Source organism: Bos mutus, chromosome 21 (genome assembly GCF_027580195.1).
Source record: "Bos mutus isolate GX-2022 chromosome 21, NWIPB_WYAK_1.1, whole genome shotgun sequence".
In the NCBI taxonomy this organism is placed as follows: domain Eukaryota; kingdom Metazoa; phylum Chordata; class Mammalia; order Artiodactyla; family Bovidae; genus Bos; species Bos mutus.
Genome location: NC_091637.1, coordinates 14,230,209 through 14,253,442, shown reverse-complemented (window position 1 = coordinate 14,253,442; position 23,234 = coordinate 14,230,209). Strand labels below are relative to the sequence as shown.

The window sequence follows — 23,234 nt, the reverse complement described above, 5'->3', positions numbered from 1 at the left end:
GCTCAAACTACCGCACAATTGCACTCATCTCACATGCTAGTAAAGTAATGCTCAAAATTCTCCAAGCCAGGCTTCAGCAATATGTGAACCGTGAACTTCCTGATGTTCAAGCTGGTTTTAGAAAAGGCAGAGGAACCAGAGATCAAATTGCCAACATCCACTGGATCATGGAAAAAGCAAGAGAGTTTCAGAAAAGCATCTATTTCTGCTTTATTGACTATGCCAAAGCCTTTGACTGTGTGGATCACAATAAACTGTGGAAAATTCTGAAAGAGATGGGAATACCAGACCACCTGATCTGCCTCTTGAGAAACCTATATGCAGGTCCGTAAGCAACAGTTAGACATGGAACAACAGACTGGTTCCAAATAGGAAAAGGAGTACATCAAGGCTGTATATTGTCACCTGCTTATTTAACTTATATGCAGAGTACATCATGAGAAATGTTGGACTGGAAGAAACACAAGCTGAAATCAAGATTGCCGGGAGAAATATCAATAACCTCAGATATGCAGATGATACCACCCTTATGGCAGAAAGTGAAGAGGAACTAAAAAGTCTCTTGATGAAAGTGAAAGTGGAGAGTGAAAAAGTTAGCTTAAAGCTCAACATTCAGAAAAGGAAGATCATGGCATCCGGTCCCATCACTTCATGGGAAATAGATGGGGAAACAGTGGAAACAGTGTCAGACTTTATTTTGAGGGGCTCCAAAATCACTGCAGATGGTGATTGCAACCATGAAATTAAAAGACGCTTACTCCTTGGAAGGAAAGTTATGACCAACCCAGATAGCATATTCAAAAGCAGAGACATTACTTTGCCAACAACGGTCCATCTAGTCAAGGCTATGGTTTTTCCTGTGGTCATGTATGGATGTGAGAGTTGGACTGTGAAGAAGGCTGAGCGCCGAAGAATTGATGCTTTTGAACTGTGGTGTTGGAGAAGACTCTTGAGAGTCCCTTGGACTGCAAGGAGATCCAACCAGTCCATTCTGAAGGAGATCAGCCCTGGGATTTCTTTGGAAGGAATGATGCTAAAGCTGAAACTCCAGTACTTTGGCCACCTCATGTGAAGAGTTGACTCATTGGAAAAGACTCTGATGCTGGGAGGGATTGGGGGCAGGAAGAGAAGGGGACGACAGAGGATGAGATGGCTGGATGGCATCACTGACTCAATGGACATGAGTCTTAGTGAACTCTGGGAGCTGGTGATGGACAGGGAGGCCTGGCGTGCTGCGATTCATGGGGTCGCAAAGAGTTAGACACAACTGAGCAACTGAACTGAACTGAGCCCTTGACATGGCCACCAGCCTTGTGAGGGTCTGCCCCTCCAGGCTCTTCCCACACCTGCCGCCCTGTTCCCGCAACACCAGCCTCACCTCTCCAGCCTCCTTTTGGTCCTCTGTATCCCCAGGATCCCTTCCTCCCAGGACTTTGCACTTGCTGTTCCCATTCCGAGGATTCTGATCCCATCTTCAGAGATCAACTCACATCATTTCCCCGAGGACATTTTCCTGACATCCTTAGGGCACCCCCTCCACGGCGTATTGCTTTCTGTGTCATGATCAGTGTGTGACCTTTGTAGGAGTTATCATCTCCCCCGGAAGCTCCGTGAAGCAGGGACCACATCTCTTTGCCCATGCCCTTGTATTCAGTTGGCCAAAAAGTTCATTCAGATTTTTCCGTAAGATGTTACCAAAAACCCTGACAGACTTTTTGGCCAAGCCAGTACGTGACTGGTGCTCAGTACCCATCTGATAAACGATGGGTTACATGGATAGGAAAGGCTCTGATGCTGGGAAAGATTGAAGGCAGAAGGAGAAGAGGGAGACAGCGGATGAGATGGTTGGATGACATCTGTGATTCAATAGACGTGAACTTGGGCAAACTCCAGGAGATGGTGAGGGACAGGGAGGGCTGGCGTGCTGCAGTCCACGGGATGGCAAAGAGCCAGACACGACTGAGTGACTGAATAACAACACGTGGAGGGCTGGACAGGCACTGCCCAGCTCAGCACAGTTTGCTGCTTCTCCTAAAGCCATCATCACCCACAGTCCCTCCCAGGGCTTTGGCCTGTGTTTGACGCACTCTCAGACACTGGCTGGTGGAGCTGTAGGGTAAGGGAGCTAGAGAAGGCGAGGTTTGGAAAAAGAACAAGACTGGCACTTTACAGGAACAGACCACCTTTAATGAAGCAAGAAGGGGCAGCAGTCAGATTAGTGAGCTGCTGCACTAACCTAAGAAAAGAATAAGGATATATAGGCATGTGTGTGGAAAGCTACTGTCTTAAGGGGGCCTGTTCTCCAAGATTGTTCAGAGTAGTTATCTCTTAAACAGCTGGGGCAAGGAATTCCACCTGGGAGCTGGGCATAATCAACCTTAATGTCCATTTTTTCTTCGAGTGAGAGAGTTCTTTGTTGTGCATAGAATGGTGGGGAGGACCTGGAAGGGAGTTTTAACTCCAGGCTATTTTGAGCCCTGTAACTTTCCTTCAGGAGCAGGAGCTCCACCTGGACTGAGTGTCACGGCTGGCTCCCGGGTGGCTTTCCTATATGTGGAGGAGAGTCTGTTCCTGACACTGAATCAGAGTCTGCCAGCCCAGTGGCTCCACTGACCTGCCCTGTGCCTTTGGGTGCAGGTCTTGACTTGCCCGTCTTCCTGGCAGGTGTCTTGCTGTTTGGGCAGAGTGCATCCTCACTAGCCCCCGCCTCTGCCCTTCCCACTCTTCCGTGGGGGCCCCAAGCTCGTTAGCCCACCCTGGGACCGAGTTCATGCCTCCAGCGTTGGCTTCTCTGCCAAGCCGCCTCCATCATTTGTGACCCAGCAGTCGGTTTCTGCTACATTTTTCCTAATTAGAGGCCTGTGCCTTTCGGCATAATGTTATTATGAGGAGCCTGGTGATCTGCGAGTCCTTGTTCCACAGGCTGAACGGCTGAGTGTGTTTTATCACGCGATTTGTCTTCCAAGCTATGCTCCCCCGTCGTGAGAATTTCCCGTTAGAGTCTTCTTTCTTGATTCCATGGCCCAGGAAACCGGCTGCCTTCCCAACCTCTTGGAATCCTGTGCCAGGCTGTGGTTCCGATGCAGCCGTGTCACAGGAGTTGTTTTTACAGGTTCCCAGGGGCCAGACGGGTCAGTGGCGTCACTGTGTTTGATGTGTGTTTGTGTGTCTTTGATGGAGGACACACTGCGGGTTATGTCTGTTATTCAGCCATAGCTCCCCATCTCCAGTTATTTCAGCAAAGTGCCTGAAATGAGCATAGGTGAGGGCACCTGGCACCATGCCTGGTTCACTGTGGATGCCCCCTGTGCTTTTGGAAAGAAGGGAGGGAGGGAATAACTAGAAGACAGCATTTCCCAGCGGGGGCTCCTTGGAACACAAATCCTCTGCGATGCCCAAAGAAGTACAATTCAGCAACATTAACAGGGAGGAGTGCTTCCATGGGTAAATAAGTCGGGAAACTGTCTGAATGCTGTGATGCTCTTGGCGATTCACAGAATATGTGTTAAAGGCTCTGAGAAGGCCAGCTGTACGGAAAGCTGGCTGACTTTGTCAGACTTCTGTGATCCCGGGACTCTTTTATTCAGGTCAGCTCTTTAGGCAGTTGTGAAATGTTGCCACAGTACAGGCTAGAAGGTGGTGAGGATTATGGGAGGTTCAAGGGATGCCGTGAGGACCCCAGAGGAAGGATTCGAAGACAGGTGCGTGAAGGATGCAGCGTTTCTGCCTGATCTGGAAGGGTGAGCAGGAGATGCACGGATGGAGGGGAGAGGAGGGGCTTCTGGGCTGGGATGCCCGAGATGTGCGTAGTTTGGGGAACAGGATTTAGAGAAGATCGTGCTAGAAGACAGGCTGCTCTCAGCTCCCATGCCGAGCCGAGTTCCTGGTATCCAAAGCTGCCCAGTACGTCTTTGGTAAAATTATGAATGAATTATTGAGGGTCTTCTCATTGCCCTCCTAGTGAGACTAGACTTTATTTTATGAGTCCTTGTTTCCCAACCAGGGATTCATGTCATTGTCACTTCTGGGCTTTTTTTTTTTTTTTTAAATAAAGCAGATAAAACATTTTAAAATGAAAATCTCAGAAATAAGATGCTAGTATTCAGAAAAGGAGTTAATAAAAGAAAAAAAAAATTAGGAATTAAAAAAATGCTGTGGACTTTTCTTGAAACACACACAGGCAGGGTCTCCATCCCTACAAATAATGATTCTCCGAGTCTACAGTGGGGGAGGGAGCTGTGGGAGAGGTGATTCAGGCATCTGAACATCCTGAAAGCTTCCCAGGAGATTCTAAGTGAGCTCCCAGTTAAAAAACAAATGTCAGAGCTGAGGGAGATCCCTTAGGGGGTCTATACCAGGGGCCAACTTCCCTGGCAGTTGCATATAAGATACAATGGGGGAGGTGACCTACTGATGAAATAAGGTTGGGAGTCTGTGACATGACTCTTTGAGATTTACACCAGCATTTTAAAAACGCTGAGAAGGCCTGCTGTAACGCCGGCACTTCCAGAAGTAGCATTAGAAAGTGTAAGTTTAGAGATGGGTATGTACATATGTCAGCTTGAGTGTTTGGCTTCATCATCTTTTCTAGACACTGCTGTTTCTCTGTTTAGACTTCCCAGGAATGAATTCTCCCATGGTTAGTAGTTTTGGGGTTTTTTTTCGATTTTTTTGAGGCTTTTTTTTTTTTTGGTTTTAGTATTGCTTTTGTTGTTGTTGTTTTCTTTCTTTCTTTTTTAGAACTGCATAATTTTTATTTGTTTAGTTAGTTTTGCTGTGCCGCATGGAATGTGGGATCTTCCTTGACGAGGGATTGGACCTGAGCCCCCTGCATTGGGAGGGTGGAGTCTTAACCACTGGACCGCCAGGGAAGTTCCTCGTTAATGTTTTTGTGAATGCCAAATGAAGTCACCCTGGCCACCACTGGGGTGTGGCAGACTGCTCCCAAAGAAGGTCTAGAGAAGGCTGAGTGAAGTTATAAAAGTGTCTTATTTGCTTACCAAGAACTCTTGATTTCTGTAGTCATTTTCTGTCTGCTGCCAGCATGGAAAAATGCAATATTTGGGGCTGAATGAGAGCCTGCTGTGTCCCAGGCTCCTTTCTCCACCTCCCAATCCTGTGGAGATCATGTTTCCGGCTTCACACTCCTGATGCTGAGAAATGACTAGGGTGGCCCCAGTTAGGAACTTGCAGGCTTGCAGACACTAAGCATTCTTTTGTGGACTCTTTCTTCTTGTTTTAATCTAGCTAATGGGCAACCACACTGCTCCTCCTTGGAGGGGCTGTAGGGAACTGTTGGGCTCTGGGTTGCCCTAACCGATCCATACCCATCTGACACTTGGGTTTCACTTTAGATGCTCATTTCCTGTGTGGATGGGTTTATTATTATTATTAATTTATTTTTAATTAAAGGATAATTGCTTTACAAAATTGTGTTTGTCTCTGCCATACATCAACACGAACCAGCATTAGGCACACACGTGTCCCCTCTGTTGAACCTCCCACGCCATCCCAGCCCTCTAGGCTGTCACAGAGTCCTAGTTTGAATCATACAGCAAATTCCCATTGGCTACCTGCTTACATATGTTAGTGTATACGTTTCCATGCTACTCTCTCCGTTCGTCCCAGCCTCGCCTTCTTCCCCCCACCCCATGTCCACGAGTCTGTTCCTTATGTCTGCATCTCCATTGCTGCCTTGCATTTGCAAGGCTCATCAGTACCATCTTTCTAGTTTGCATATATATGTGTTAATATACGATATTTGTTTTTCTCTTTCTGACTCACTTCACTCTGCATAATAGGCTCTGGGTTCATCCACCTCATTAGAACTGACTCAGGTGTATCCCTTTTTATGGCTGAGTAGTATTCCATTGTATATATGTACCACAGCTTTATCCATTCATCTGTTGATGGACATTTATGTTGCTTCCATGTCCTAGCTGTTTGTGCTGATGGTTTCTCTTTTCCATCAGCACAAACAGCTAGGACATGGAAGCAACATAAATCTTTTGTTCACTCAAACTATGACCTTCTCTAACAAAGCAGGTGTTACCATCTGCCTATTACCTCACTGAAGATGAAGCCTGATGGCTACTGCTCTCAAAGTTGGCCGTGAGAGGGTGCTAGAAGCTCCCTTGGGTCCCTGGGGCAGAGATTAGGGGATGGATCCTCTGTAGTGGTGAGACCACAGGGGGCCCAAGGTTGCCAGTCTGGGGCCAAACTGGTAAGTGCTCATTTCCAGAAGACTAATCAGCTCCATGGGCCTCCCCTCCCACCAGGATTTCCTCCACCCCTACCTACCTAAGGGATGGATTGGGCACCTCCAGAATCAGTGATAGAAATGGCCATATTAACTAAGATCTCCACTTCCCTCACAGCCCATGAACCTGTGGAATATGGTGTGATCATAAATCAGCCTGTATCTACAGTTAATGTTCCTTAAGAGACTATGACAGTTCCCTTTTAAGGCTATGCAATTCATTTGTTTCTTTATTGGATTCTTTCATCTACCTTGTATGTATTATCTGCTCTTACCCGGCCTGCAATGCAGGAGACCCCAGCTCAATTCCTGGGTCAGGAAGATCTGCTGGAGAAGGGATAGACTACCCACTCCAGTATTCTTGGGCTTCCCTTGTGGTTCAGCCGGTAAAGAATCCACCTGCAATGCAGGAGACCTGGGTTTGATCCCTGGTTTGGGAAGATCCCCTGGAGAAGGGAAAGACTACCCACTTCAGTGTTCTGGCCTGGAGAATTCCATAGATTGAATAGACAATGGGGTTGCAAAGAATTGGACATGATTGAGCAACTTTCAGTTTCTCTTACCAGGCACAATGCCCACCTCTGGGGTTGGAGCTGCTCCATCTCTGCTCAGCCCGAGAGCACTGGCTCCTCCTGGGGGACAGACGGGGGACCCATACCAGGGCATCTGGTGGGGTTGGTGGCACTGGGATGACAGGCTGTCCTGGGCATTGTGAACCGGCTCGGCATCTGGTGAACACTCATGCTACCCCACGAAGCTTCATTTTTCTCAGGATTCACTCAGCCTTTGCTTTGCTCTTATGCCTCCATGATGATGTTTTCCACATCTCCATTATTTCTTCCATCCTCTTTCATTTTTTTGGTCATGACTTGAGTACTGTTGTTTATCTCACCCAGATCCCCCCATCTCTCTTCTCTTCTGCTTGTGGGTCTCCTATGTTGGGAAGCACTTCATGGTGGCTCACCTTTCAGGAAAATACTGTTCTGTTGACTTGAGGCCCCACCCAGAAACCTGAAGATTTAAAGATGAGTCCCAGAGTGCAGGCAGAATTGAGTTCAAATCCACCCTCCTTCACCTCTTGGTTTTGCATTCTGGGATGTAGATGGTTGGGTTTCAGCCTCTCAAGGGAGCCTTGGTTTCCTTGTGTCTAAGAAGAGGATGGTAAGACCACCCCCTAGTGTAATAGTTGTGAGAGTTAAAAAGAAACCTCACCACGGTGCCCAGTCAACACTGGTTGCCAGGCAGATGTCTGGCTGTCATTGTCATAATTCCTGAGCAGTTGCATAGACTGTCCCGGTCTCCCCTCTTGGGGAATATGAGCCATGCTGTATTGACAGCAATGTTATTAAAGAGAAAGGAAAGGCCAATTTAAGTAGAGAGACTGAAGGCAGAGAGCCTGAGGGTCAAGGGTAGTATAACTGAGCCCTCACAGTGACCACTCCTCAGGGTATCTCTAATTGCCAGGACAAGCAGTGGACAAGGATTTGTGCCCCCTGACCCCTTGACCTGCTGAACAGCCCTCTGCAGGAGGGGAATCTTTTTGGAAAGCCCTTGTCCTCCAGGAGCTCTGCTCACCTTCCCCAGTCTGTTAATGCACCACGTCTGATCACAGACATTCCAACAAGTCTGAGGCAATCTGAGGGCCTCCCGATGCAAGGGCTCTTTCCCTAATATAGCCAAGGATTATTTCTATTGTATTAATTATTATTAATTGCTATCAAACTCTTTTTTATTGAAGTATACCTGATGGCTCAGCGTTTAAGAATCTGCCTGCCAATGCAGGAGACTCAGGTTCAATCCCTGAGTTGAGAAGATCCCCTGGAGAAGGAAATGGCAGCCCACTCCAGTATTCTTATGTAGGAAATCCCATGGACAGAGGAGCCTGGCAGGCTACAGTCCATAGGGTCACAAAAGAGTTGCACATGACTTAGCAACTAAATAACAACAAATAACCGATTTACAATATTCTCTTTCAGATGTACACAGAGTGATTCAGTTATACACATACATGTGTGTATCTATATTCTTTTTTCTATTCTTTTCCATTATAGTTGTTACAAGATATTGAAAACAGCTCCTTGTGCTATACAGTAGATCCTTGCCATTAATCCTATCAGACTCTTAGCTGTATCCTAGAAGCACTAGAAAGCATGCCTTTTTTTTTTTTTTTTTGGCTGCTCCAGGTATTTGTTTCAGCACACAGGATCTTCAGTCTTTATTATGTCATGTTTGATCTAATTGCTGCATGGAAATTCTCTTAGTTGCGGCATGTCGGATCTAGTTCCATGACCAGAAATCTAACCCAGGCCCCCTCCATTGGGAGTACGGAGTCTTAGCCCCTGGATCCCCAGGAAGTCCTTGGGCAACATGCTTTACAGGCAGCCAGTCTCATTTCATGTTTGTGGCAATCCATGGGATGGAGTGATGTACTCAGGTCACAGACCTACTCAGTCTTGAAGCCAGAGTTCTAATCCCAGTGACCCTGCTCCTTAGACCAGGTTCTTAGCCATTATTTTATGCAACCTCATTCAGTGAAACCTTTTCTGTGGTACAGGGCTATTCTGTAGGCTCTCCGGTCCTTTCTTTCTTTCACCGCTCTGTCCTTCCCTTTTCTGGGGCTCCCCAGGTGGTACTAGTGGTAAAGAACCCACCTGCCAGTGTAGGAGACATAAGAGACGTGGATTCAGTCCCTGTGTCAGGAAGATCCCCTGGAGAGGCCCGCAGCCCAGTCCAGTGTTATTGCCTGGAGGATCCCACAGACAGAGGAGGCTAGTAGGCTACAGTCCACAGGGCCACAAAGAATTGGACATGACAACCCCACTCCAGTACTCTTGCCTGGAAAATCCCATGGACGGAGGAGCCTGGTAGGCTGCAGTCCATGGGGTCACTGAGGGTCAGACACGACTGAGCGACTTCACTTTCACTTTTCACTTTCATGCATTGGAGAAGGAAATGGCAACCCACTCCAATGTCCTTGCCTGGAGAATCCCAGGGACAGGGGAGCTTGGTGGGCTGCCGTCTATGGGGTCGCACAGAGTCGGACATGACTGAAGCAACTTAGCAGCAGCAGCAGCAGAAGTGACTTAGCACGCACGTCCATCCCTTTTCTACTGCTCTTTTTAAACAACATGGACTAAGCCCTTAGTCGTGTCACATCTGGCCATTTTTTCTAAGCACAGTGGGAATGTTTTATCATTATTATTCTTTATTCTAATAATTAAGCCACACTTTGGTTACCAGAGGCAGAGTACATGCTTAGTCCTCAGGCCAACATCAGCACCTCTCAGAACCCAGACCAGAATGGCACAGTGATTATAAGCAGGCTGTGTAGCAACAGGTGCCAGGGTTTGAGTTTCTGCTTTGTTCCCCTAGCCAAGGGACCACTGTCTTCTCATCTGTGAATGGAGGATTTTAATCCTACAAAGAGGGCTTCCCTGGTAGCTCAGATGGTAAATAATCTGCCTGCAATGCAGGAGACCTGGGTTCAGTCCCTGAGTTTGGAAGATCCTCTGGAGAAGGGAATGGCTACCTAATCCAGTATTCTTGCCTTGAGAATCCTGTGGACAGAGGAGCCTGGGGGGCTATAGTCCATGGGGTTGCAGAGTTGCACACAACTGAGCAACTAAAACACAGTCATCCCAGGAACATGATTTTGTCATGAGACTCATGCAAGTCGATGTATAAGCAGTTAGAATGGTCCTTGGCACACAGGACATGTTCTGCCAGGGTTAATCCTCAGGACTTCTCCAAATCTGCCTTTCTCCCTCCTGCAGGACCCACAGATTTCTAGGAAACTCCATCCTAGAGCAGGGGGTCCCCAACCTCCAGGATCTAATGCCTGATGATCTGAGGTGGAGCTGATATAATAATAGAAATAAAGCACACGAAAGTGTAATGTTCTTGAATCATCCTGAAACCATCCCCCGCCCCACCCCAGAAAAAATTGTCTTCCGTGAAACGGGTCCCTAGTGCCAAAAGAGTTAGGGACTGCTGTCCCACAGGACTGCCTTCCGAAGCCTGTTCTTGTTGCTGTTCCACTGCTAGGTCGGGTCTGATACTTTGTGACCCCATGGACTGCAGCACGCCAGGCTTCACTGTCCTTCACTACATCCCAGAGTTTGCTCAAATTCGTGTCCATTGAATCGGTGAGGCCATCCAGCCATCTCGTTCTCTGTCGCCTCTTTCTCCTCTTGCCCTCGATCTTTCCCAGCATCAGGGTCTTCTCCAGTGAGTCGGCTCCTCGCATCAGGTGGTCAAAGCCTAGCCGTGGAAAACTTGTCTTCCCTACCGAGGGCTCCCCTGTCACTCTTCCCAACTTTGAATCATTCCGCCAGTAGCAGCACTCAGCCCCTGATGAGAGGTAAAAAGGTTTCCCCAGCTGTGAAGCTGCGTGATACAGGCCCACCTGCCTCCCACGCCAGCTCCCAACCTCTGAGGCTAAATCAGAAGGTGGGAGGCAAATGGCTGCGGGAGTCTGTAGGTGTTTGGCAGCCTGGTGTGGCCTCGGTTCACCAGTCTAGGCCACCTCATTAGCAGCTGCCACCTTGGAAAGTTACAAGTTTTGTGGGCTTAATACTTCATTTGCATGGAAAAGCCTGGAAGACTGGGAATAGCCCTAAGATCAAGCTAATTAATACCCCTTAAGTTGGGGCTCTGGAGGGTAGACCAAGCCTTTGAAAAGGAATCTTCTTTGAGAGCACTACAGGTCATTGCAATAAAACCCAGAAAGGGAGGAAGAACTTAGGAGGAAAATAGCCAAACACGAGAGGAAGCTGTCGTTTCTAGAGGCAAGTCGGTCAGGTAGACGGGGAAAAAAGATTGTCCTTTATACAAATAAGTCCCAGTCAGTCTTCCCTGGGCCTCCAGTTAGATAATTCTCAAACTTAATGATTTTCACATCTAATTCGAGGCAAAATTAGTCATTCGATATTAAGACAAAAGCAGGCAGGCTCCTATCTTGACAAGAAATCCTTCCTACTGAAATGGAATTATCTCTGGAATAATTAAAATGCTTGCTGAAGTATGAAAGTGTTCCATTAGCTAGAGTTGTCTTTGTTGAGAAGCGCCCTCCTTGTCCCCAGGTAAACCATGATGGCCATGATCAAGGAAAAGAAAATAGGAAGGCTGTGAAAAAGTTGGCTTAAAACTCAACATTCAGAAAACTAAGATCATGGCATCTGGTCCCATCACTTCATGGAAAATATATGGGCAAACAGTGGAAACAGTGACAGACTTAATTTTCTTGGGCTCCAAAATCACTGTGGTCAGTGACTGCAGACACTAAATTAAAAGACCCTTGCTCCTTGGAAGTAAATCTAGACCGAGTATTAAAAGGCAGAGACATCACTTTGCTGACAAAGATCTGTCTAGTTAAAGCTATGATCTTTCCAGTAGTCCTGTATGGATGTGAGACTTGGATCATAAAGAAGGTTGAGCACCAAAGAATTGATGCTTTCAAACTGTGGTGCTGGAGAAGGCTCTTTATGGTCCCTTGGACTGCAAGGAGATCAAACCAGTCAATCCTAAAGGAAATCAGTCCTGAAGATTCACTGGAAGGACTGATGCTGAAGCTCCAGTACCTTGGCCACCTGATGTGGAGAGCCAACTCTTTGGAAAAGATCCTGATGCTGGGAAAGACTGAAGGCGGGAGGAGAAGGGGATGACAGAGGATGAGATGGTTGGATGGCATTGCTGACTCAACGGACATGAGTTTGAGCAAACTCCAGTAGATGGTGAAGGGCAGGGAAGCCTGGTGTACTGCGGTCAATGGAGTCACAAACAGCTGGACACAACTTTGCAAGTGAACAACATCAAATAGATAATGTGATCAAACTTGAATTCTCTTGGTGTCATTTTTGAGCCAGAGAACACAGTTGGATATTGATGGTGTCAGCTCAGTGGCAGTATTTGTGAACAAGTGTGGCCATGGTGCTTTTTCTTTGGAAGTCCCCAGATCTAAAGAATTTTCACAGTAACAAGGAAAGTGAAGCCTCCAATAAAAATATGGCAAAGGATGGTTTTCGTAGAATGTCACCAACCTGCTTACTGATTGTCAACAGTATTTCCAGAGTTTAGATATCTTAATGCCGAAAGACTACAGTGATGGAGCAACAGTGTTATTACCTGCCAAAACATGAACAGCTGGGGGCTTCCAAATTCATTTATTACAAGGAAGCACTGTGGTTGTTCATGTAATCCATACCACTCTCTGTGAGGCTTGGTACTTTTTGACATAATCAACCCATCCCTTGTCACAGATGCATTGTACCATCACAATGTGTTAAACCAGCCTTCACTCGTTAGCAGTGATTTATGATGATGGAGTCTTAACATCCCAGGGGTTTTTGTTCATGAAGACATATACTTACCTTGTTACCTTCTGTTTATGCCTAATCTCTTATTTTTGTTGAACAGTGCACATTTTTAAACATTACGCAATCAACATTGCTCTAAATATTTGTACAATACTTAACAATGAGGATTTAACAAAGGGAAATTTTCCAACGTTTAAACACAGATTTTAAGTGTAACCTCTTCTAGACAATTATTCAAAATGACATTTTTGAAAAAAGATTATTATAAATGTTTGAAATCATGTAAAAGGTGAACAAAACACACTCATAAAGGCCTGTGCACTTGCAATAAAGTAGGTATGTGAATAAAGTAGCTGTATGAATACCATGGATTCAAAGTTGTTTTCCCTTATCTTTATTCTTCTTCATACTCTTTTTAAAGGGCTTCCCAGGTGGTGCTAGTGGTAAAGAATCCACCTGCCAATACAGGAGATGGAAGAGATGCAGGTGTGATCCCTGGGTTGGGAAGATCCCCTAGAGTAGAAAATGGCAACCCACTCCAGTATTCTTGCCTGGAAAATTCCATAGGCAGGGGAGGCTGGTGATTTAAGTCCATGGGGCAGCAGAGTCAGACACAGCTGAACCACCAACACCCTCTTTTAAAGTTTTTGTTTTGTGCATGTGTGTGCATGCATTTATTTAATCCAAGAGTTGCCTTCCTAAGGTTTTAGTAGTTTCTCAGAGGGTAAAGCGTCTGCCTGCAATATGGGAGACCCAGGTTCGATTCCTGGGTTGGGAAGATCTTCTGGAGAAGGAAATGGCAACCCACTCCAGTATTCTTGCCTGGAGAATCCCACGGACGGAGGGTCCATGGGATTGCAAAGAGTCAGACACGACTGAGTGACTTCACTTTCTGAAACAACTGCAGAACAGCTGAGGCCACCAGCTCCGGTTATTGTCTGATTGCTTCTCGCCTGGAATATAGAATTGGATTGCTCAGTGCATGGTGATTCTGAGCCTCCAATCATTTGGCTCAGTCCATTCCAATAACTAAGTTCCTTTCATTATGTCAAAGGCTCCTTAAGTCCCTGTCTTATATATAGATTTTCATTTTTGAAACTTGGTATCTTTCCCAGAAATGGTAAGTTTTAAGTTGTATGTATCTGCCAGTCTCTGACCCATTGTTCTGTCATTTTGATTAATTGAGCATGTCTGTTAACATTATTAAAAACTTATGTATCTTCTATTATTATTTTATTCTAATTAGTTGGGCCATTTAGAGGTTTTGTCTCCTAGGAGATGAGATTGAGCCTGTGTAATTAGCTCTCTTCTTTAGGACAGCTGGCTAATTCATCACCTTGGTGAGCAGTTCTAGACACAGCTCACCTGCTTATTTTGTATGACCATGGGCCCTGATTGGTTTTTCCTAGACTTGGGATGTTACCTGCTTCATTTGGAACTCTCTTTTATCTGTTTCTGTTCACACAGGTGGGATCAAGTATACCATGAGCCAAGTGTTCCACATTATTATGATTATGGGAGAACAGAGGTCCCCTAGCTTGTCACTGGTATACCACTTTTACACATTTCTGCCTTACCTCCTTACCAGCTGTACCATTATTTACATGACTTCTCTTTTAGTAACTGTAAATCTGTTTGTTTTTCTTCTAGTTGCGGCAAGCAGAAGCTACTCTTTATTGTGATATGTAGCTTCTCATTGCAATGGCTTCTCCCTTTGCAGAGCAGGGGCTCTAGAGCGTGGGCTCAGTAGTTAGGATGCATGGGCTTAGCTGCTCCACAGTATGTGGGATCTCCCCAGACCAGGGATTGAGCCCATGTCCCCTGCACTGGCAGGGAGATTCTTAACCACTGGACCACCAGGGAAGTCCTAAATCTACTTGTTTTAACCTAGCATCATCCTAAGTTATTGTAGCCATGAAACCAAACACTTGATTTATCAGTTTTATTTAACTTTTTTTTTTTTTTACTAAGTGTACATCTGAATAATAGAATAAATATTGAAATGATAGGTACGTCCTGGTATCCCCAGACTCCCTTGCATACTGCCAGGACATGTCATCACTCCACAGCTGAAGAGATCTGGTCAAAGACCCTGTACCAAGAATTCTAATGGCTGAAAATATCCAAATAACGTGATTACTTTCAAAGGATTAAGAATACCAAATCTCTCACTTGTAAAAGCGCAGAATTAAAGTGAAATCCCAGTGGTTTATGAAACCACATACTTAAAAAACAGAGTATAATACAATAAGATTGAAACGAACCAGCTCAACAAAAACCTGCTTCGGTTCCATTGGTAATTAAAGTGGTAAACAAGCCACAAAGTATTTTTGCCTACCGTTAATCCTCATCTGAACCCTGAGCACCAGGGCAGCTTCTAGGTTGCCTTGAGTGATGAGGAAAGACCACCAGAGGAAGGAGGAACAGATGGAGCAAAGATCTGGGACCAGTGCATCCCAATGGAGGGAAGACCCCCCAGTGCACAGACTTGGGTGGGGAGGACCAGGTCCAGCTGGGGTGGGGCGAGAGCGAGGATGGGGTGTGATCAGAAGTGTGATCAGACAGCCAAGGGGCAGACGGTGGGCCATCGTGCCATGTGTGGATTTGGGCCATTCTGGAGTTCTGAATAGGAAAATGATTACACCTGGTCCCCCTGGCTACTGTAGAGGGAAGGGCTGTATTGGATCAAGAGTAACAGTAGTAAAGAAGACCCTGGTTTTCCCCATGTGAGAGATCATGGAAGCGTGGCCAGGTACCTATGGTTGTGAGAAGGAAGGGCAGGATAGAGGTTGGATTATATATATACACATACATACAGACACATATATGTGAAATACACCCACACACACACATATATATGCATATGCATACACTGGGCTTCCCGGGTGGCATAGTAGTAAAGAATCTGTCTGCCATCACAGGAGATGCAAGAGACTTAGGTTCGATTCCTGGGTCGGGAATATTCACTGGAGTAGGAAATGGCAACCCACTTCAGTATTCTTGCCTGGGAAATTCCATGGACAGAGGAGCATGGGAGACTACAGTCCATGGGGTCACAAAGAGTTGGACACAAATGAGTGACTAAGAAAAGACATGCATACACTAACATTTCATTTTTCTTGAAACTGTTAAGATTAAACATATCTTTAAAAGAATAGATACATGTATATGTATAACTGAATCACTTTGCTGTATACTTGAAACTAACACAGTATTTTAAATCAACTATACTCCAATGTAAAATAAAAAATAAAATGAGTTGTTGAAAGAAAGATTATATTTTCTTAACACATGCAGTTATAAATATTTATCACAGGTATATTGATATATCCACTTTGTTGTCGTTCAGTCACTAAGTCATGTCCAACTCCTTGCAGCCTCATGCACTGTAACACATCCGACTTCCCTGTTTGTCTCTGTCTCCTGGAATTTACTCAGACTCGTGTCCACTGAGTCAGTGATGCCATCCAACCATCTCATCCTCTGTCATCCCGTTCTCCTCCTGCCTTCAGTCTTTCTCAGCATCAGGGTCTTTTCCAACGAGTCGGCTCTTAGCATCAGGTGGCCAAAGTACTGGAGGTTCAGCTTTAGCATCAGTTCTTCCAGTGAATATTCAGGGTTGATTTCCTTTAGAATTGACTGGATTGACCTCTTGGCAATCCAAGGGACTCTCAAGAGTCTTCTCCAGGACCACAATTAGAAAGCATCAATTCTTCGGTACTCAGCCTACTTTATGGTCCAACTCTCACATCCATACATGACTACTAGAAAAACCATAGCTTTGACTATAAGGACCTTGTCGGCAAAGTGATGTTTCTGCTTTTTAATATACTGTCTAGGTTTGTTACAGCTTTTCTTCCAAGGAGCAAGCTTCTTTAAATTTCATGGCTGCAGTCATCATCCACAGTGATTTCAGAGCCCAAGAAAATAAAATATAATGTATCTATATATAACTTAGATATACTGATGTAACATAATTAATGCATTTATAATATATTTATAATATATAATTAAGTTATATTTTACCTTTTATGAAACAAACCCCAAATGCCTCTTTCTATATGTTGGATAGAAATAAAAATTTTTGAAAGGCTTATAAAATAGTGTTTCCAGTGTGCTGTTAAAAAAAAAAAAAAGACATTGTGTGGTTTTTCCTGCTTTAGTAGTTTTCAGTTTACTTGAGAAAATATTAGCGTGTATTTTGAAGCCAGAGTTTTCACAATTATGGCTGACTTACAGATTATAGGCCTCAGCCTAAGCAACCAGGTGCTGTTTACTGGGATGGGTCGAAGTGGGACCTCGGGGGCAGAAGGCCTGGGAGTGCAGTATCTATGACCTTGGTCATCTGCTTCTCTCCCTGCAGTGATCCCCAAGGTCACCAAGCACCTGCTCTCAAACCCTGTGTTTACCTGTATCATCCTGGCCGCCTGCATGGAGATTGCAGTGGTGGCTGGCTTCGCTGCCTTCTTGGGAAAGTATCTGGAGCAGCAGTTTAACCTCACCACCTCTTCTGCCAACCAGCTGCTAGGTGAGTCTGTGTCACCCACCCGCCCCTGCCCCACACAGGGAGGCTGCCAGTGCTTGTAATACCATAAGCATTGACTGAGACCAGTCAAACAGCCCAGACCATGCTGCTCCTGTAGCAGAATATACATGTGGTCTGTGTGCAGAAGAATTTCAGAGTATTTACTTGGAGTAAGATTTACCCGCTTGAAGCAGTTGCTTAAAGTATATGATAATAAAGAGCTAAAATATAAAATGTGCATAGGAAGCATTGTGACAGGCCAGGAAGTCCATAAATTGGTGTAAACTGGAGAATTAGGGGGAAGATGTGATGAACAAAGAGGGGAATCAAGATGGATCTTGAAAGATTAGTACTGGGTTGACCAAAAAGATCGTTCTGTCCATCTTATGGACAGATGGAAAAACCCAAGTGAACTTTTTGGCCAATCCTGTAGGGTTTGATCAGGAGCTTAAAAAAGCAAGAATATTCTCAGCAACATGAAACCACGGTCAACAGATATAGAGGTTAGAAGCCATTTGCTCTCCTCCATTTTTGTGCCCATGGCAGATATAAAATAGATCATAACACTCCTGCTCCCCAAGCTCAAGTGTGGCCTTACCAATCTTCTCAACAGTAAACCACAGACATCTGCCTCCAGTCCTTTGGAGTTGGCCTGCTAAAGAGAACCAGTTTCCACTCATGAGAAGCAGGATTACTTATACCTGATAGGGAACGTGATCTCACAGCACAAGGAGAGGGAAGGGTCAAAAATGACTTCCAGGTTTCTGGCTCAGACAGGGGGTGGTACCATTTGTGAAGCCTGAAAGTAGCAGAAAAGAATCAGATCTGTAGGGAAGGCTGTGAGTTCAGATGTGAAGTTTTGAGTGTGAGATGGCCGTGATGTATCCACATGATGTCCTGTGCGTGGTTGAGGACTGGAGAGGGAGATGTGGATTGCATCAGTGTGTGTATGGTCACTGAGGACATGGGAGTGGAATTTACAGAAGGATATTGTGTAGAAATAGAAGAGTGAAACACCACCCATGAGGAAATAGAGGAGGCCTCAAAGAAACTCGTGCATCACGGGGCATCAAGGAAGAGATGACTCCAAGAAAGAAGCCATCAGCAGTGAGAGTGTCCATGTGTGATGCAACCTCACATGCCTTGGGTCCCTTCAAGAAGCAGGATGTCTTTCAGCCTATGTCAGGGCTGTGTCTTTGAAGCTGCACCGGGTGAGCCTGTGCTGTGGTGTGAGGAGCAGCCCAGAGGAGGGAAAGAATACCCGGTGACTGCATGGCACTTTCCCAAGCTTAGCAGTGGAAGGAAGGAGTGGAGACATGGTGGGTGATGTGTGTTGCCGTCAAGGGATTGGAGTAATGGTACTGTTGCTAAGACACAGTTGCTATTGTGGCAGGAAGGACTTGAGCAGGTATCTAAGCAGAGGGGAAAGAGCCAGCAGAGGCGATGTGCAGAAAAGAGAGGGAATGCGGTAGACAGTGTTTGATGGAAGAGCTCATCTGTTTCAGAAAGTACAGAGAAGGAAAGAGATATGAGGATGATCCCTGAGAATGTGACAAGTCCAGTCTGAAAGTTGAGACCACTCCCTCCCCATGGAATTATCTTCTGGAAAGTAGGGAAAACTGCCAGGCTCCGCCCCTGGCAGAAAACCACTAGACCATTTAGGTATGACTTAAATCAAATCCCTTATGATTATACAGTGGAAGTGAGAAATAGATTTAAGGGACCAGATCTGATAGATAGAGTGCCTGATGAACTATGGACAGAGGTTCGTGACATTGTACAGGAGACAGGGATCAAAACCATCCCCATGGAAAAGAAAGGCAAAAAAGCAAAATGGCTGTTTGTGGAGGCCTTACAAAAAGCTGGGGAAAGAAGAGAAGTGAAAAGAAGAGAAGCTAAAAGCAAAGGAGAAAAGGAAAGATATAAGCATCTGAATGTAGAGTTCCAAAGAATAGCAAGAAGAGATAAGAAAGCCTTCTTCAGCGATCTATGCAAAGAAATAGAGGAAAACAACAGAATGGGAAAGACTAGGGATCTCTTCAAGAAAATCAGAGATACCAAAGGAACATTTCATGCAAAGATGGGCTCGATAAAGGACAGAAATGGTATGGACCTAACAGAAGCAGAAGATATTAAGAAGAGGCAGAGGTGGCAAGAATACACAGAAGAACTGTACAAAAAAGATCTTCACAACCAAGATAATCACGATGGTGTGATCACTCACCTAGAGCCAGACATCCTGGCATGTGAAGTCAAGTGGAGCTTAGAAAGCATCACGATGAACAAAGCTAGTGGAGGTGATGGAATTCCAGTTGAGCTATTTCAAATCCTGAAAGATGATGCTATGAAACTGCTGCAGTCAATATGCCAGCAAATTTGGAAAACTCAGCAGTGGCCACAGGACTGGAAAAGGTCAGTTTTCATTCCAACCTCAAAGGAAGGCAATGCCAAAGAATGTTCAAACTACCACACAATTGCACTCATCTCACACGCTAGTAAAGTAATGCTCAAAATTCTCCAAGCCAGGCTTCAGCAATACATGAACCGTGAACTTCCTGATGTTCAAGCTGGTTTTAGAAAAGGCAGAGGAACCAGAGACCAAATTGCCAACATCCGCTGGATCATGGAAAAAGCAAGAGAGTTCCAGAAAAACATCTATTTCTGCTTTATTGACTATGCCAAAGCCTTTGACTGTGTGGATTACAATAAAATGTGGAAAATTCTGAAAGAGATGGGAATATCAGACCACCTGACCTGCCTCTTGAGAAACCTATATGCAGGTTAGGAAGCAACAGTTAGAACTGGACATGGAACAACAGACTGGTTCCAAATAGGAAAAGGAGTACGTCAAGGCTGTATATTGTCACCCTGCTTATTTAACTTCTATGCAGAGTACATCATGAGAAACGCTGGGCTGGAAGAAGCACAAGCTGGAATCAAGATTGCTGGGAGAAATATCAATAACCTCAGATATGCAGATGACACCACTCTTATGGCAGAAAGTGAAGAGGAACTAAAAAGTCTCTTGATGAAAGTGAAAGTGGAGAGGGAAAAGTTAGCTTAAAGCTCAACATTCAGAAAACTAAGTTCATGGCATCTGATCCCATCACTTCATAGGAAATGGATGGGGAAACAGTGTCAGACTTTATTTTTTGGGGCTCCAAAATCATTGCAGATGGTGATTGCAGCCGTGAAATTAAAAGATGCTTACTCTTTGGAAGGAAAGTTATGACCAACCTAGACAGCATATTCAAAAGCAGAGACATTACTTTGCCAACAAAGGTCCATCTAGTCAAGGCTATGGTTTTTCCAGTGGTCATGTATGGATGTGAGAGTTGGACTGTGAAGAAGGCTAAGTGCCGAAGAATTGATGCTTTTGAACTGTGGTGTTGGAGAAGTCTCTTGAGAGTCCCTTGGACTGCAAGGAGATCCAACCAGTCCATTCTGAAGGAGATCAGTCCTGGGTGTTCATTGGAAGGACTGATGCTAGAGCTGAAACTCCAGTACTTTGGCCACCTCACGCGAAGAGTTAACTCATTGGAAAAGAGCCTGACGCTGGGAGGGATTGGGGGCAGGAGGAGAAAGGGACGACAGAGGATGAGATGGCTGGTGGCATCACTGACTCAATGGACATGAGTTTGAGTGAATTCCGGGAGTTGGTGATGGACAGGGAGGCCTGGCGTGCTGCGATTCATGGGGTCGCAAAGAGTCGGACACGACTGAGCAACTCAACTGAACTGAACTGAAGTAGGAGTAGATCATGTCCTGAGAGGAATGGGCAAGGTGATATTTTCTGATCTTCTCCTTTAATGTTTCCTGTACAAACTGGCCAGTAAACCCATGTGAGAGTGCTGACCCAACATAAGTCACCAGGAAAACACATGTGAACAATGAAATGCTAGTCCACGTCCACCAGACCAACAGCACCAAGCGTTGGTGAGAAGGTGGAGCCACTGGAACTCTCGTATGCTGCTGGTGAGAAAAATTCTTTGGCAGTGCCTACGAAAGCTGAAAGCATGTGCTTACTCTGGGATCCAACATTCCATTTCTGGGTATAACCCAACAGAAATGAGTGTTTAGGTCCACTTATTTATATTTGCTTAGGTAACAGCTCAGTTGGGAAAGAATCTGCCTTCAATGCAGGAGACCTGGGTTCGATATCTGGGTTGGGAAGATCCCCTGGAGAAGGAAATGGCAACCCACTCCAGTGTTCTTGCCTGGTAGAATCTCATGGACAGAGGAGCCTGGCAGGGTACAGTCCATGGGGTCACAATAGTCGGACAGGACTTCACAACTAAACATAATATATACACATAGGTAACAGTATCTAAAACAGCCTTATGCATAAACCCCCAAACTGGAAACAGTCCAAATATCTATCAGTTAGTAGAATGGGTAAATAAATTATAGAATATTCATACAGTGGACTGCCACACAGCATAAGAAAGCAAGAGCTTGTATATATACTTCCATGTGGATGGATCTGGGACAGTCAAAAGATGTCAGACTCAAAAGAATCACATTAATAAAAGTTAGAAAGAGGAAAAGTTTGACTTCCCTGTTGGTATGATGGATGAGTCCACCTGCAGATGCAGGGGACCCGGGTTTGACCCCTGGTCCAGGAAGATTGCACATGCTGTGAAGCAGCTTTAAGCCTGTGCACCACAACTGCTGAGGCTACACGGTAGAGCCCTGGAGCCACAACTATGGAAGCTTGTGAACCCAGAGCCTGTGATCTGCTGCAAGGGGAGCCGCTGCAGTGAGAAGCCCGTGCACCACAGCTAGGGAGCAGCCTCCCACTCTCTACAACTGGAGAATGCCACGCAGCAGCAGAGACCCAGTGCAACCCAAAATAAGGAAAATAAATACTTTTTTTAATGGAAAAATTAATTAAAGTAATAGAGGCCAGAATGATAGTTACTCTTGGACTTTGGGAGAATGAGGACAGCAGAGAACCCCTGAGGCTGCTGGAAATGTTTTAATACAAGGATGTGTACAGATGCAACAAGTCATCAGGTTCCCTTAATCTTGTGCACGTCACAGAACATAAGGTATCAAATTAAAAACAAAAATTAAAACCCTACCAACAAGGATGTGGTCAGACCCCGGCACCTCTCCCAGGGGGCTGCCAGAGCAGCACAAAGCTGATGTTTTTCTTTTTCTTACTAATAACTCTTTACCATCCACTCTTTTATAAGTACTTTCTTCCAAGAGATATTAGCAAAATGCAGTCAGCCCTTAGTACCCATCTGACAGAGATAGGGTGAAAAGTGTCTCTGTAGACCCAGGGGATGGTATGGGGAGGGAGGTGAGAGGGGGGTTCAGGAAGGGGAACACATGTACACCCATGGCAGATTCATGTTGATGTATGGCAAAACCAATACAATATTGTAAAGTAATTAGCCTCCAATTAAAATAAATAAATTTATATTTTTTTAAAAAGTATCTCTGTAATTAAAGTTATAACTTCTCCTTTATGCCTACAATCTCTCTGGTTTAGCCCTCCAGCACCCAAAGACTTTCTTTCTCACTTCCTGATTTCTTGACTGCAGCTTCTTACATTTTGATTACATTTGCTTCAAAGTTGGGGCTCTGTTCTAGTTCAGAACAGATTCCTAGAGTTTCCTATCAACAAATCAATAGTCTTCAGGGCAGAAGGCAAAAATCAATCTCGCTTTCCTACATCTGTCTCTGTCTCAGTGACTCTGTCTGTTAGAGCACTTGGCCCAGGGAGAGGCAGCCTGGTGGCCATCTGTCGGTCTGTCCGTCCGTCTGGCAGTCCAGGCAGGCAGGACATGTGCCCTCTCCCTGTGCCCTGCCCGTGGCATCTGGAGGGTTGGCTGCGGGAGGGGCTGACAGGGGGCCCTGAGGGGACAGAGAGAGGCTACAGAAGCCTAGGGCAAGGCTCATGTCCCAGAGGCCTTCATCAGTAGCTCCCGCAGACCTCGGGGAGGAACCCCCTGCCATCATCCTGGGCCATCAGTGCTGTCTCTGGGCCACCCGCAAAGTCATCAGTAGATGGGGCAGAGTTCCGAAAAGAGCAGCACAGATGATTAAGGGCTGATGGCCTTGATTTATGCATGAAGATAAAAAGGACTCAATCTGCATAGGCTAAGGTAATGAGGATGGAGTTTGG

The 23,234-nt window shown here is 45.5% G+C and overlaps 1 protein-coding gene across 2 annotated transcripts in view; it reads left to right on the top strand.

Annotated features, from left to right (window-relative positions):
- Window positions 1-23,234, top strand: part of SLCO3A1 (solute carrier organic anion transporter family member 3A1) — a 374,545-nt gene that overhangs the window by 307,854 nt on the left and 43,457 nt on the right. For both annotated transcript variants that reach the window (XM_070358050.1, XM_070358049.1), the window contains exon 5: window positions 16,937-17,101. In XM_070358050.1, coding sequence (XP_070214151.1) covers window positions 16,937-17,101 — 165 coding nt within the window. The remainder of the gene's footprint in view (window positions 1-16,936; window positions 17,102-23,234) is intronic.